We start from the raw sequence: 13762 nt of genomic DNA, 5'->3' as shown, positions 1-13762 counted from the left end.
GACTGTAAATAAATCTTAAATCTCCTTCTTTCTGTAATTCAATGGGTAATTATCTTTTTTTTTTTTTTTTCCAGTTTACAGCCTTGGTGGAGTTGCTGAGAGACATGTTGGAGCATGTGGCAAGAAGTCAGAGAAACAAACTAAAACTGGAGAAGCTATCAATTCCTTCAACAGAAGTGTAAGTTCTCAGATACAGATTTCGTTGTTTATTTTCCCTTTTATAAGTACTAGTTTTTTCTCAACAAAACATGATTTAAGGTACAGGGGACGGTTTTTATTTATTTATTTATTTTTCGTTTTTTTTTTTTAGCGGTCTGGTCCATAAAACATTCTTGCTGAAAAAATATTGGAATTCAGTAATATAATGTGTAATACATTGCTAGATTTATTCAATCTAAGGATATTTAGAAGCATGAAGGATATTTAGATGCGCATGAACTTAAATTTTCTGGAAGGCATAAAAACCGGTTTTTTTTGGTTGAAACCAGATTTTTTTACATTCAGATTGTTTTGGTTTAAACCAGGTTTATTTAGTTTTCATTACTATTTGTAAGCAATTTATTTTAGGAAAACCATAAAGATTTTATGAATTAATTGTTAACCACGTTTATTTGGTTTTCATTACTATTTGTAAGCAATTTATTTTAGGAAAACCATAAAGATTTTATGAATTAATTGTTAAGGAATGTTTAATACTCATATTTGTACCTAATTTCTTCGTAATTAATTAAATAATTAAAAAGTAAAATATTGTAATTTCATTTCCTCATACTTAAAGATTTCTATAGCAGAATATTGTTAGAAAATCTTTAACTATAATGAAAAATATAATACATAAATGAGTCTTAGTATAAATAATTAAAGAACTAATTTATTGTTATACTTCAGACATCATTAATTACAAATAACCAAGAATAAATTCTTGCAAATTAATTTCCTCATAATCATAAGTATGAACTATAAATAAAAAAATAAAAGTATTATTAAAATCACACATTCGCAAACATGGAAAATATTTTGCAGTATCTGCAAATGAATCATAAGTCTGACGTACATTATACAACTTTAAAAATCAAAAGACCAACGCAGATTTTCTTTAAAGATTTAAAAGAAAAAAAAATACAAATCATGTTATTTATTTACTTATTGTATTGGTGACAACAATTATAGAAACAGGACAATTAGGTTTTAAGAAAATCCTTATTTTTTCCATTGTTGACATTATTTCTCCAGGTTTAATGCATTTAATACAATTCTTTATCAAAAAAAAAAAAAAAAGAAAAAATCATTTTAATTAAAAACCTCATTACAAACTCAAATGAAAACACCCTTTTAACATATTTTAATAATGAGGAATATCATAAAAATTAATGTTGAATGATTCTTTTTCTACCATTCATACATGAGACTTCTTTTATTATATTGGGAACAAAAAAGTTCTTTTAAAGGCGAAAATTTGGCAGTATTTTTTTTTAATAAGAGCGCAGAGTTACACATTAATGTTTTCTGTTTTCATAATTTTATAAATTTTCTTTTCTTTCCTTGACTGCATCGTTTATAGGGGATGCAAAATGTGTTCAGGTGTAAGCACAATTTTATGCCTACTCTAAATACACTTGAACTTAAGTTATTTTTTTTTCTCTTCTCATTTAAATATTCTAGTGTTAAGGTATTTTTACGCTATAAATCGCTTCAATGGTACATACATCGTAAGCAAAAATTAAGGACGAAGTCGAAAAATTAGCGTACCAGCTGAACGAAAGAGGGAGAGCGGACAGAAAGACCAATCAGGAGATTAAGTAAGGTGATGTACGGTAGCACATGCGCAGATATGCAGGCTGACGTAATGGGGGAGTGTCTGAGTAGTATAAAGCATGTTGTCGGTGTAAGATCAGTATTTCTGGCAAAGAGATTGCACGCCGTATAGCAGTTAAAACCACACCGAGTTGCTGCCTCAGCGAGAAATGGCGAATAATCAATCTGTTAGACGACATCTGGATGCTTTTACCCGAGGTCGAATCATTGGGAAGTTGGAGGAAGGCCGCAGTGTGACAAGTGTGGCTGCAGAGTTCGGAATTGCTCACAGCATCGTTTCACGACTTTGGAGACAATTTCAAAGTACAGGAACAGCTATCCGGGGGTTCAATAGTGGTCGTCCACGAGGAACCACACCCCCAGATGACCGGTATATTGTCTTACAGGCCAGAAGAAACAGGCGGCAGACAGCGGGAGAAATCGCTAGACACACGACACAGGCGACTGGACGACCGATATCGCGTTTTACCGTGGCCAGAAGACTGCACGGTGGTGGTCTGTTTGCACGACGCCCTATACGGTGTGTACCTCTAACGCCTGCCCATCGGAGAAGGCGTTCTCTGTGGTGCCGGGAACACCGGAATTCGAGAGACAATGAATGGGGACGAGTACTTTTTACAGATGAGAGCAGATTCAGTCTGAGTAGCGATTCTCATCGCATACTCATCTGGAGAGAGCGGGGAAGCCGCAATCATCCCTCGAACATAATTGAAAGGGACAGGTATGGAGGTCGCGGTGTTCTCGTTTGGGGAGGCATCATGCTTGGTAGTCGTACAGACCTTCACATCTTCGACGCAGGTTCAGTCAACGGGACCCGTTATTGGAAGGAGATTCTTCTTCCATATGTGCGTCTTTTTAGAGGCGCTATGGGTCCGCAGTTCCTTTTCATGGGCGACAATGCACCATGTCATCGCACAGTAGCTGCCGAACAGCTCTTAGAGAGTGAGGATATTGAACGTATGGATTGGCCGGCACGATCTCCGGATCTCAGTCCCATCGAGCATGTATGGGATTTTCTAGGCAGACGCTTGGGTAAGCTCGTACCTTACCACCAGTAACGATTCGGGAGCTTCGATTGGCGCTGCAAGACGAATGGGCAGCAATGCCTCAACAACTCATTGACACCCTCATTCTCAGCATGAGCAGACGCTGTGAAACCTGCCTAGCAGTCGGGGGAGATCATATCACCTATACTAAAGACCGGAGGTTTCTTGCTGGACACCCATTACAGTGATGTTTCGGCCTTCAATCGCATTGCGCTCCATGCTACTTTTTCAATAAAGTTTCTTTTTATCCCTCTGATTTCTCTTTTAGTTAGTGTTGCTTACATTACACATTTCCTTACGTATTGGGGATCTTATGGTATTAAATGTGTTGATTTGGAAAGCTTTTGTACAAAGTTATATTGAAAAAACCGTCTCGTCCTTAATTTTTGCACACCAGTGTAGTCTACCTCAATAAATCTTAAGTAATCAAGCAAATTAGGTAGTTTATGAAGTTTTGATTGAAATATGCTTTATGAACTATTTTGAAATGGAAAACACTGAAAAAGAATGATAATTGAAAAATTATAAAAGAGCTACTTCGATTTTTTCTCCGTGGAATTTTAGAAAAACTAAGTTGGTCTGCCTTGTATATTTATGTACCTAATAAGAAAGCTGCTTAGATTTAAAAAAAGAAAAATTAAAATTAAAAATATTTAGTAAACTTGCATGACCTTAAAAAATATAAGTTACTAAATTTATTTAATCTGCAATTTATCTATAAAGATTTGCTAGTTACTTTGCATTAATTAGATTTTACTCTTTGCAATAATAGGTAAAATTTATGAAAACATTTGGGGAAAAACAAACCAATTCAAAAGAAACAGTTTGGGAAAAAAACGAATGTTTTTTTTCTTTTTTCTTAAACCACTTGGTTTAAACCAATATTGTTTAAACCAAACAACCCTGGTACTGCATAATTTTATTAATTAAAATGGTAGACTGTACACTGTTCAAGGCTATAACAGTAAATAAATCCACACCATTTGAGCCGAAAAAATTGCAGTGGTGAATATGGGAGTTAAATCTGTCGCCCCCATTATAACACGTGTGTATGTGTGGAGAGAGAGAGAGAGAGAGAGAATGTGTGAGAAAAAAAGATAGAAAAAACTGCCGATAGATACATAGATTGGCATGGATATATTGCATTTTTTTTTTTTTTTCAGTCTACCTGTTCAATACTCTATGGAGCAAGCAACAGGGTATCCTCATCGACCTCCTCTTCTACGGCTACAGTCTAGAAGAACATCAGTCAGCATGGACGATGTGGTTAGAAGAACAAGTTCGGGTGAGATAAACGTTGCATAGGTTCTGTTCCAACACAGATCTGATAAAGAGATCTGATATAGAATAGCATATGTCAGAATCGATGAATAAAGCATTCGTTTATAAATTTAAGAGGGGTCAAAAAGTAGTTTTTTTTCAAACAGATGTATTTTTACTAAGTAAGTTTTATTGCCCTCTAGTGTGCAAATTTTTAATCCCAGATTGATATAAAACAATTTTTTTTTGGAGCCAAATATCAAGAAAGGGTGTTTTTTATATCATCAAAGTTTCAAGTTTTTGCCACATAAGCCGCGTTCACAACAAACTTTTCGACCCGATAAATTCCCACTCTGCCTCCACAAAAAACCGATTGAAAAATTCCCCGTTTCCATGTAAAAAGAGGTTCTTCCATTGTACCAGAGAAAGCGGTTTTTACCCAGCATCCTTAGCGGCTAGTAGACGAACTTGTTTCGCGCAATGCATTCTGGGTAAAAACACCGCTTTCACTCCAGAAGCTAGCAGGAGTAGAAAGATTCCACATAAACCCCGCAAATAACCGGAATGCGGCGAAAATCAGATTTTTTCTGGGGTCGAAAGTGTCCATGGGAACGGCCCTATAGAAAGTGTTGAGCAACCGGAAGAAAAGCAAAGCAGATGATGCAATACCAGGTGAGTATATTTCAGCGAATTTCAACAGAAAAGGCGTTACTCTGGAACATGATTATGCAACACCACTTTGTTCAAGACGAACCGTAGGGAAAATTTCTGAACTGTAATAGGTTGGCTCCTTTACTATACTCGTACGCCATTGGTCCATCTGATTAACCTTTATTCTGATTGAGAAATGACAAAATATGAAAAAAAGACTTGAAAATCTTACTGATATTCTAAATGCCATCACTAGATATTGATATGTGGTACGAAGCCAATTGCTTTGTATCGATCCAGGATAGAGAATTTGTACACGAGATGGCAAAAGGTAGTTGATGTTGAGGTTAGTTAGTTATATCATTGAGTAAGAAAAGAAAAGCTTGTAAATATATATTTGTTTGAAAAATAAAACATTACTTCCCGGTCTCCTAAAACTTGACAAGCAAGCTCGAGTTGTTTCCAAAAAATTTTTAGTCTCCACCCCAACACAAGTCTGATATGGGACAGCGTATGATAGAGTCGAGTAATGTAGTGCTCGTTCGTGCACTTTGATGAGCTTTAGAAAATCGGGTATGATTTAAAGAAAAAAAAACTTTCAGGTATCTCTTTAGGCACATTTCTTATGAGAAAAAAAACACTGAATTACGTTTACTATTTATTTAATTGCTTAAAACTTTAAAGTACGAAATTATCAAAGCTCATTTTCGTAAGATTTAGTTTTACTTAATTCATTACGTTACGCTCGAAAAGAATTCTTTTTTATTATTTTTTCCGCACACTTTACAACGTTGGTAACTGCTATAATTCGGGAACTAACCGTTTCTTTGATATTAATTCTGCTACTTTTTACATGAAGTATTGTATTTAAAATAGTGGTATAGAAATTTTATTTGAATAAGTTTAAAGTCGACTACTAAATAAAAAACTAGAAAAACTATTTCATGGTTTAGAAGAAAGTTAAAACTAACTTCATGGTAGAGTTGAATAAATATCTTTTGCGCTTGAAAAATAAAAAATAACAACGTTTAATTTCGCAAAAATTGTGGATTGCATCTGCAACTTTTGTGCAATTAAACGTTGTTATTTCTTATTTTCTTACTTCATGGTGTCATAAATTACATGCACAAGTGTTGATGTTAGGCGTTAGTTCTCATCTCAACTAAAAACAAAGCGAATTTTAAAAATTCATTGCAAAAAGAAATTATAAAGAATGACTTCAAAGGCGCATATACTTGTGCGTGTGTGTGTAAATATACACATCGATAATTTATGTGTTACTTATTTATTTTCTTAATCATAATTGGACGAAAAAAAGGTACAATTGCTGAAACTTTTTGTTATTAGTATTATAATAATTATTTTATTTTTATTATTGTTAGATTATAATTTTTATTATTACTCAATTATGATTTTTATTATTTTATTTTTGTTATTATTAAATTATAATTTTTATTATTTAATTTTTATTAATAATAAATTATAATTTTGATTATTTATTTTTTGTTATTATTAAATTATAATTTTTATTATTTTGATTTTATTATTGTTAAATTATAATTTTTATTATTTTATTTTTATTGTTATTAAATTATAATGTATATTATTTTATTTTTGTTTTTATTAAATTACAATTTTTATTATCTTTTTTTATTATTATTAAATTATAATTTTTATTATTTTACTTAAAAAATATTATTTTATTTTTATTATTATTTAATAACATTTTTTATGATTATTATAATTATAAATACTATACTTTATTTCAAAGATGTTATCTTTTTTTTATTTATCATAAATATTATATTTAGTTAAACAAATATTACTACTATTTCATTTTTTTCTAATAAACACTAATTATAATTTAGCATTGCAATTTGTGATTGCAATTCTGCTATACCGTTATACCAAATACCGGTATTTTGCAATTTCGTAATACTGGTATTTGCGGAGATAAAATACCGGTATTTTTGGTATTAACTGAAAATAGTAAATATAGTTTCAATTAAAACTTTTTCAATTTAACTTATTAAATATCTACTTCTTTTTCCATGTTCTAGAACCAAAATAAATCTATTGATATAAAAATGTGTGTTCAAAATCACGAACTAGTACAAAATCATTAGACGTAAGTAGCGGTAAGATTGCAAAAGGATATTATCATTGCTAGATGGTGAGATGAATAGCATTTTCGTGCGCTTTTGTGCACCATGTTTTTATTTTTTCCATTTCCCTGATCACTCACTTTCCTTTTTGGGAAAGTTAACTTTGAGTGTAATTTTGAATGCATTCGTCCGATGAACCATTTTTTTTTTCAATCATCAATTGCAGTAATACTTTATGATTTTTTTTTTTTTAAATACTTGTCTCAACAGTACTAAATTTTGACAAAAAGTTTTTCTTGTTAGCATCACTAATCGTAATTTGTTGTTTCTTCCTGTCTCACTATTAGGCTTTATACTTGGCAAGATAATATTAAGAAATAATATAGTGCTTTAAAAAAGTATATAGAGGTAAAGCATAAGGAATTGAAACGCATTTTCTGGAATTTATACAATTATAATAGTAAAGAATTTTGAAAAGAAAACGAATAAGAGAGAAACTCTAACAAGATCAAATTTAGTCAAGTTATCGCAAACTTCAAGCAAAAGGGCTAATAAAAAGCAAACACAAACCTCTTCTGCTCAACAGAAAACGGCGTTAATGTTGGAAAATTATCGTCCCTCGGACGATGTCCGAAACAATTGTCCAAAAATAAACCCAAAAGACCGAACTATTTAAAGGTGAAGGACTTCTAGACAATTAGAAAAGATGTTTCGCGTATTGTTAACAGCACCACCGATCTGAGAGAATTCAGAAAGAGTATATTCAACTGCAGGAAAGTTAAGCATTAACATGAGTTCCAGGCTTGGAGACAATTCAATGGATGCATTATGTTTCTTACTATTATTGATTTTTTATTATGACATTTGTTCTTTCGTTTTATAATTGTTCTCAACACGTTTTCATAAATAATGCAATTTCTGTACAAAAATGAATTATGAAATGTGTCAACGAAACAATATGTTTTCAAGCATTTTTCGAGAAATTTCAAATACCGATATTAATGCCGGTATTCTGGTATCACGTTTAAAAAATGCAGAATACCGGTATTGAATTTTTGGTCCGGTATTACAATCCCTAACTGCAATTATTATTTATCTTCGAGAAACGACTGTATATGCTTATTGCACGCGTGATTTTGAAGCATTTATCTACAATTTCAGGGGTGATTCTGACTCCATGGAAAAATACCTGAACTTTTTTCCAAGAAGAAAAAGTGTTTTGATGGGCATACATATACACATTACGTGTATGCACACATTATTTATATACATAATTATTTGTTGGGGCTAAAACTCGGGGCTTTAATTGGACTTAATATGTCCATGTGCATGGAGAAAATTAAATTCTTTTAATTTTTCTCATTTCTAAAAATTTTTCAAATAATGTTTTATTTTCCTCCATTGTATCTGAATCCTTAACCATTTATTACATTCATTTTCTAAAAGTGCATAAATATTTCAGAATAAAATAAGTTTGGAGCAAAAGGGGCAGCACTGCGCAATAGGGCTAGGCGATATCCGAATTTTAATGCCACGATATATCGCTCTCCAAATATCGATATTTTCGATATATATAAGTCGTTAAATTCAACATTTAATGAGGGGGGGGACTGTAAAACCTATTACATAAGCATCTACAACAGAGAAAAGCCATAGGCCATCTTGGTGAATAAATATTTTAGCAATTTATTCTAATAATATAGCTATAGCAAGGATTTTCATGTGTTTGTGTCAGGGAGGGGGATCATGAGGCAGATTATACCACAGAAACTTTTGGAGAAATTAATTAAGAATTTAAGTCTTTTTATTAGTGGATAGCAATTTTTGAGGGAAAAGGGAGGCTTGGTAAAATTGAGAGGTGCCATCGCAGTCGGGGGAATGGGCACCCCTAGTTGCATCATCTGCACATTAAGATATGCAACAGAGAAACGCTATTAGACATCTTGAAAAGAAAATATTAAGGGGGAAAATAACAAGTAACCCTCCTTCCTCTTTTTATCTAGCTTTTATTCCATCTCCCACCCCAGCTGTTCTTCAATAATTACCATAGATATTGCAAAACATGACGGTAGCTTACGCTTTATACCAAACGAAACGTCTTCAATTTGGACTTTTGGCGTTTCATAAAATTTTACAAAAGTGGGTTTTTCTGAAAATATAGGATGGTTTCGGTATTTTCGAAGATGAAGATACCGGAAATCAAGGTGTAAATACCGAAAATCCGGTAGAATACCGGAACACAATCACCCCTGCAGTCTACAATGACCAGTTAATCGCTGAGTATCGTCTGACGCCCATTTTCTTCCTAGCTTCCTCCTCGCCCGATTCGAACTTGCTGACTGTCCAGGGCAATCTACCAGGACGTCGTCATTCAGACAACACTATCCAGCCGCCTCGGATCCTTGTGGCTCCTGCCAGCCCGGACGGCAACTTGAAGAGAGGTGCAAGCGCCGGAATGTTGCCCATTAGGAGACACTCTGGGGGTCAGGACAATCGGTTTAACAACTGGACACCCAAGGTAGGCCAACGATACTTTATTAACTCACATTTTTAACCGAAACTCTAATTAATCACATTTGACGAGAGACTTTTGTTTATAAAGAGTTTTGCCACTTTACAAAATCTCATCTTGATAGCAAGTGCCCTAAGACAAAGTGCCTAAAACACTATTGAAAATATTGAATTTTTACGAAAAGTACACATACCCTTTAGCTGCAGCATAATTTCGTCCAAATAATTAGTTGAATAAAGTTCCACAAACTTTGAAAAACTGTTAAGCACAGTTTACATGTTAACTGCTTTTGATGCGTTAATAGATTTACGATTACAGAGAGAAAAAGCTAAAATTTTCCAAATAGCTTCAAAAAGAATTTTTAAACTATTTCTTACTCAAATTTGAAGAGAAAAAAACTTATCATTTCTCTTCAGGTGACTCCGAATTTCAATATAGAGTTTTTCACGCCAACTAGACCAGGTATGAGGCGGTATTCAGCTGCAGCTGTCTGTGCAACGGATCTGCAGCGTTCAGCAGCCCAAGTACCGGGAGGACCTCCTAACCAAGCTTCAAGTATTTTGCAACAAATTGGATCTGGAGTGGTAAGCCCTGTTTATTTCATTATCGACAAAGTGAAAATGAATAAAACTGAAATAAAATAAATTCTTATAGCTCGTTTTGGGAAAAATATTCAACCAAAATATATGATAATTTTCATGTATCAATTTAAAAATTAAAAAAGTTGCAAAATGAGTAGTTTTTATAAACAGAATAACATATATTAGCCTACAACTGCCGTTTCAAGCAAGATATTTTTTACAAGGTGCTTTAACACCTGCAAATTTATCCACCCCTGTATGTAACCACCTGTCTAAGTTGACCACTACTGTCAGGTATGAAATTAGTCGTGGATCATACAATATCATTCTCCATAGGTTGACCACTTGTCTAAGTTGGCCAATAAAGTACTACACGGCAGGTGGTCAACAAACACAGGTTTCACTGTGGCTGAAGATAAATTTATAAGCACTGATTTAAAACTCCATTAAAGATTTCTCTAAAAAAAACTAAAGCAGAATAGCATAATAAGCATACAACTATCGTTTCAAACATCAAAATCTCTAAAAGATAACTGATGATAAATGTACATGTACTGATTTGAAACTCCAGTTAGGGTTTCTCTAAATTAAAACAGAATAACATGGATTTAGACTGAAACTGACTTTTCAAGCAAAATATTCTATAAAATATAATTAATTTTTCCTTATTTGCATGTATTTTACTGAATATTCAATCTTCGAACCAGAAAAATTCTAAACCCCTAGTTGCTACATGAAAGCTTTCTCCTTTATCCGCAACTCTGGGTTGAACAATGAACATGCGTCTCCTCTTCACACACACAAATCTTCAAGATGGTAACTACTGGCTTAGGACATAATCAAGTAAATCTTGTTTATATGTTACACTCCAATCGAACTTCATCGCCATTTGTCTCTTACGAGTAGCTTATGCTAATTCCTTCCGAGCAACTTCATACATTCAGATATATTATCTTTAAAATGAACCGGAGAAGGGCCAACGCTTCACCCTGCTAGCAAGATCATAATATCGGTTTTCAACTTTTAATTTTACAAAATAATTTGAAACAATCTACACATAATTGTGACTATTAATTCTGAAGTTACTGCAAGAATTATTAGATATAAATATCTGTGTATCTAATAATTCTTACATTATTAGATACAATTATCTACTGATTGGTAATTCATAAAGTAAAAAATTAATTTTTTTGCAAAAAATTTTTGGCAAGCTTCTTAGAGCGTCAAATCCTTGTAATTCCACGTACTTTTCGTTAAATTCGAAAATCTTGGAATTTGGAATGAGGATATCCGAGTAAAAAAGAAAAAAACTACGCCAAATCAGACAACGCCAAAACGATCACAGCCGTGCAGCTTCTGCCGCGTCGAAACAGATGCGCCAAATTGTACTAAATCGTGAATGCATGTAGAGTCTCGAAAGTCCGAGGTTCCACTTAATCCGAGGTGCTTCGTTTACATTTTAAGTTATATTTTTTACTAGTTAAATATTCGATTTTCATTAAAATCTGAAAATAGAAATATTTTGCTTCTGTAGAACTTATTAACTACGTTCCGTAAATAATAAAATAGCATCGAGATGTTGAATTGAGCAACGCTCCCTACGTGATGCGAAATATTTTTTGTCTACAAGATATAGATCAAGAGATGTCTTGCAGAGCATAACTTGGATACGTACTTTGTGACAGATAGATATTGATTTGCCACAAAGTTAACATCCCTTGTGGAGTATCTAATTGTAATAAAAAAAAAAGGAGGTGCACAACTTGACGTCACATAAGTTGCATGTACGGAGATATTGAATTTTTCCTACAAATAATAGTTTTTGTACAATCTAAGATACAGATATAGGCACGGGAGCATATTGATTCAGACATCATGACAAAAATCATCGAAATGGATTCTGGCGCATTCAAAATGCATGTTTTGATTGACTTGCACACATGAACTTCTACTAATATCGAGAAAAACTTAAGTCAAAAGTCCTTTAGACGCAATAAAAAGAAAATTATGCTGCAATTTGAGTGAGAAATATTTCGTTAAGACAACAGTTCTTTTTCTGTATACAAGAAAGAAAGAGATGTTCCTTCTTATGTCGTCCGAGTAAAGAGTCGTCCTAAATTTTAAACCCGGAAGAATTTTCCAGATAATCAGAGTTTTCAGTAATCCGAGGTTACACTATACTTCAAGTTGTTTCTCTCCTTCTCACTTAACCTGTGTATTTATGAAGCAAATGGATGTAAGTGGACATTTTCAAGTTTTGAGTAAAATGGTTCAAAGTTTCGGTCCTAGGTAGACTTTCTTTGAAAAGTTTTTCTAAATCATGCTGTAGAGTGGCACCCACCAGGGCTAGAGCCACTATATAGATAGGCCGACGCATCAGCTAAGTTTAGCCATTTTGGATCGGATTTTTCATTGTTGCACTGTTAGGGTTAACACAGCAAAGTTTCGGATTTCGCCGAATTTGCCGAAAATAATACTTGATTTATTAAACAATTCATGTGCCGCTAATAATCGCTCGCAGTGAAAAATCACAAAACGCGATTACTCGCCAGAAAAGACAACCACTCAAACACGGTCTCCGATCCAAAAAGGCTGATCTTAAGCTGATGCGTCGGCTCGTACATATAAGGGCCTTAACCAGGGCTACTAGTAAAATCTCTTGCACCAAAACAGAGGAGAGGTTCAGCTACGATGTTTCTCTAAATTTTTAAATTATGGCACTTACACCCCTTTGCTTCTCACTGCCTCGTACAACCATTGAAAAGTAAAATTATGATTTTTAATTCCAGCAACAACTCTTTTCTGGAAAGCAATGAGGATATGTGTGTCCACCCATCTCTTAGCAGTCAAACCCACCAAGGTCCAGACTCCTGAACAATGCAATCTGTCTATAACTCATATACTCATTTTCCTCTAACGAAGGATCTCACCCGGTGTTCTCGCAAGACTCGATGGCGTCTTGTCCTCGACAATCTGTACAAAAAGGAGACGGAATTTCGAATGGCAGCCTGTTTCTCAATATACGAAGACTATCAAAAACTTCATATCGACCAAGTCAGGAACTAGTGTTCATGATGCAAGGGAATTTTCGTACTCTAATGTATAAAAATAATTTATAACTGTTGATATTTTTCCTCCCCGTTCATACAAATTTTAAGTGTGGATGTCATAAATCTATTATAAACGTTTTAAACCATTTTTACAAGTATGCGTCAGTTGATGTTTGCTTTATGTATTTTCAGTGTTATGTATGTTGGTGATATTCATATGTAAGCCTGGACTTGGTTTAAGTACCTAATTTTTTTTTTTCGAACTAAGTATAAAACAGATTTTATAAACAAAAAAGTGACTAAGAATATTTTTTATATCAACAGTTATCAGTAAAACCTCCAATTAAGTATTAAAAACAAAATGCGTTATCAATGCCTTCATTATGTATCTGAAGAATAAATTCTTTGTACTTATGAGTTTAAAAGGAAAAAAGAAATTTATTTAGAATAACGTTTGGTCAAGATTAAACTGATGATTCATATTTATGGAAAACACTAATATATTTCTTTCTTCCTCAAGTGCAAACGAATGCTGTCCTTAAAAGAAAGAAAAAGCATTGTTTCCTCGAAACTGTGTAATAAAACATATAAAGAGGTGTACCTGCGAAAATACGAAAACAACCACATACAAGATCCAATACCGGGCTACTTGTGAACAAAATAGTAGCTTAGCAAATGAAAAACGTCGTGGACGATAATCAATAATTGGTGATCTCTAATTATTAGCTATTATCCAATTTTT

At 33.3% G+C, this 13762-nt stretch overlaps 1 protein-coding gene across 1 annotated transcript in view; it reads left to right on the top strand.

Moving 5' to 3' along the window:
- Positions 1 to 12786, top strand: part of LOC129228590 (SCY1-like protein 2) — a 96737-nt gene extending 83951 nt beyond the window's left edge. The window contains exons 8-13 of the mRNA XM_054863272.1: positions 75 to 178; positions 4025 to 4140; positions 5219 to 5227; positions 9187 to 9395; positions 9806 to 9973; positions 12760 to 12786. Of these exons, the coding sequence (XP_054719247.1) occupies positions 75 to 178; positions 4025 to 4140; positions 5219 to 5227; positions 9187 to 9395; positions 9806 to 9973; positions 12760 to 12786 (633 nt within the window). The remainder of the gene's footprint in view (positions 1 to 74; positions 179 to 4024; positions 4141 to 5218; positions 5228 to 9186; positions 9396 to 9805; positions 9974 to 12759) is intronic.
- The last annotated feature ends 976 nt before the right edge of the window (positions 12787 to 13762 follow it).

Source organism: Uloborus diversus, chromosome 8, assembly GCF_026930045.1.
Source record: "Uloborus diversus isolate 005 chromosome 8, Udiv.v.3.1, whole genome shotgun sequence".
NCBI lineage: Eukaryota > Metazoa > Arthropoda > Arachnida > Araneae > Uloboridae > Uloborus > Uloborus diversus.
Note: the sequence above shows the minus strand (reverse complement) of the source record. Positions and strands in the feature narration are given on the sequence as shown.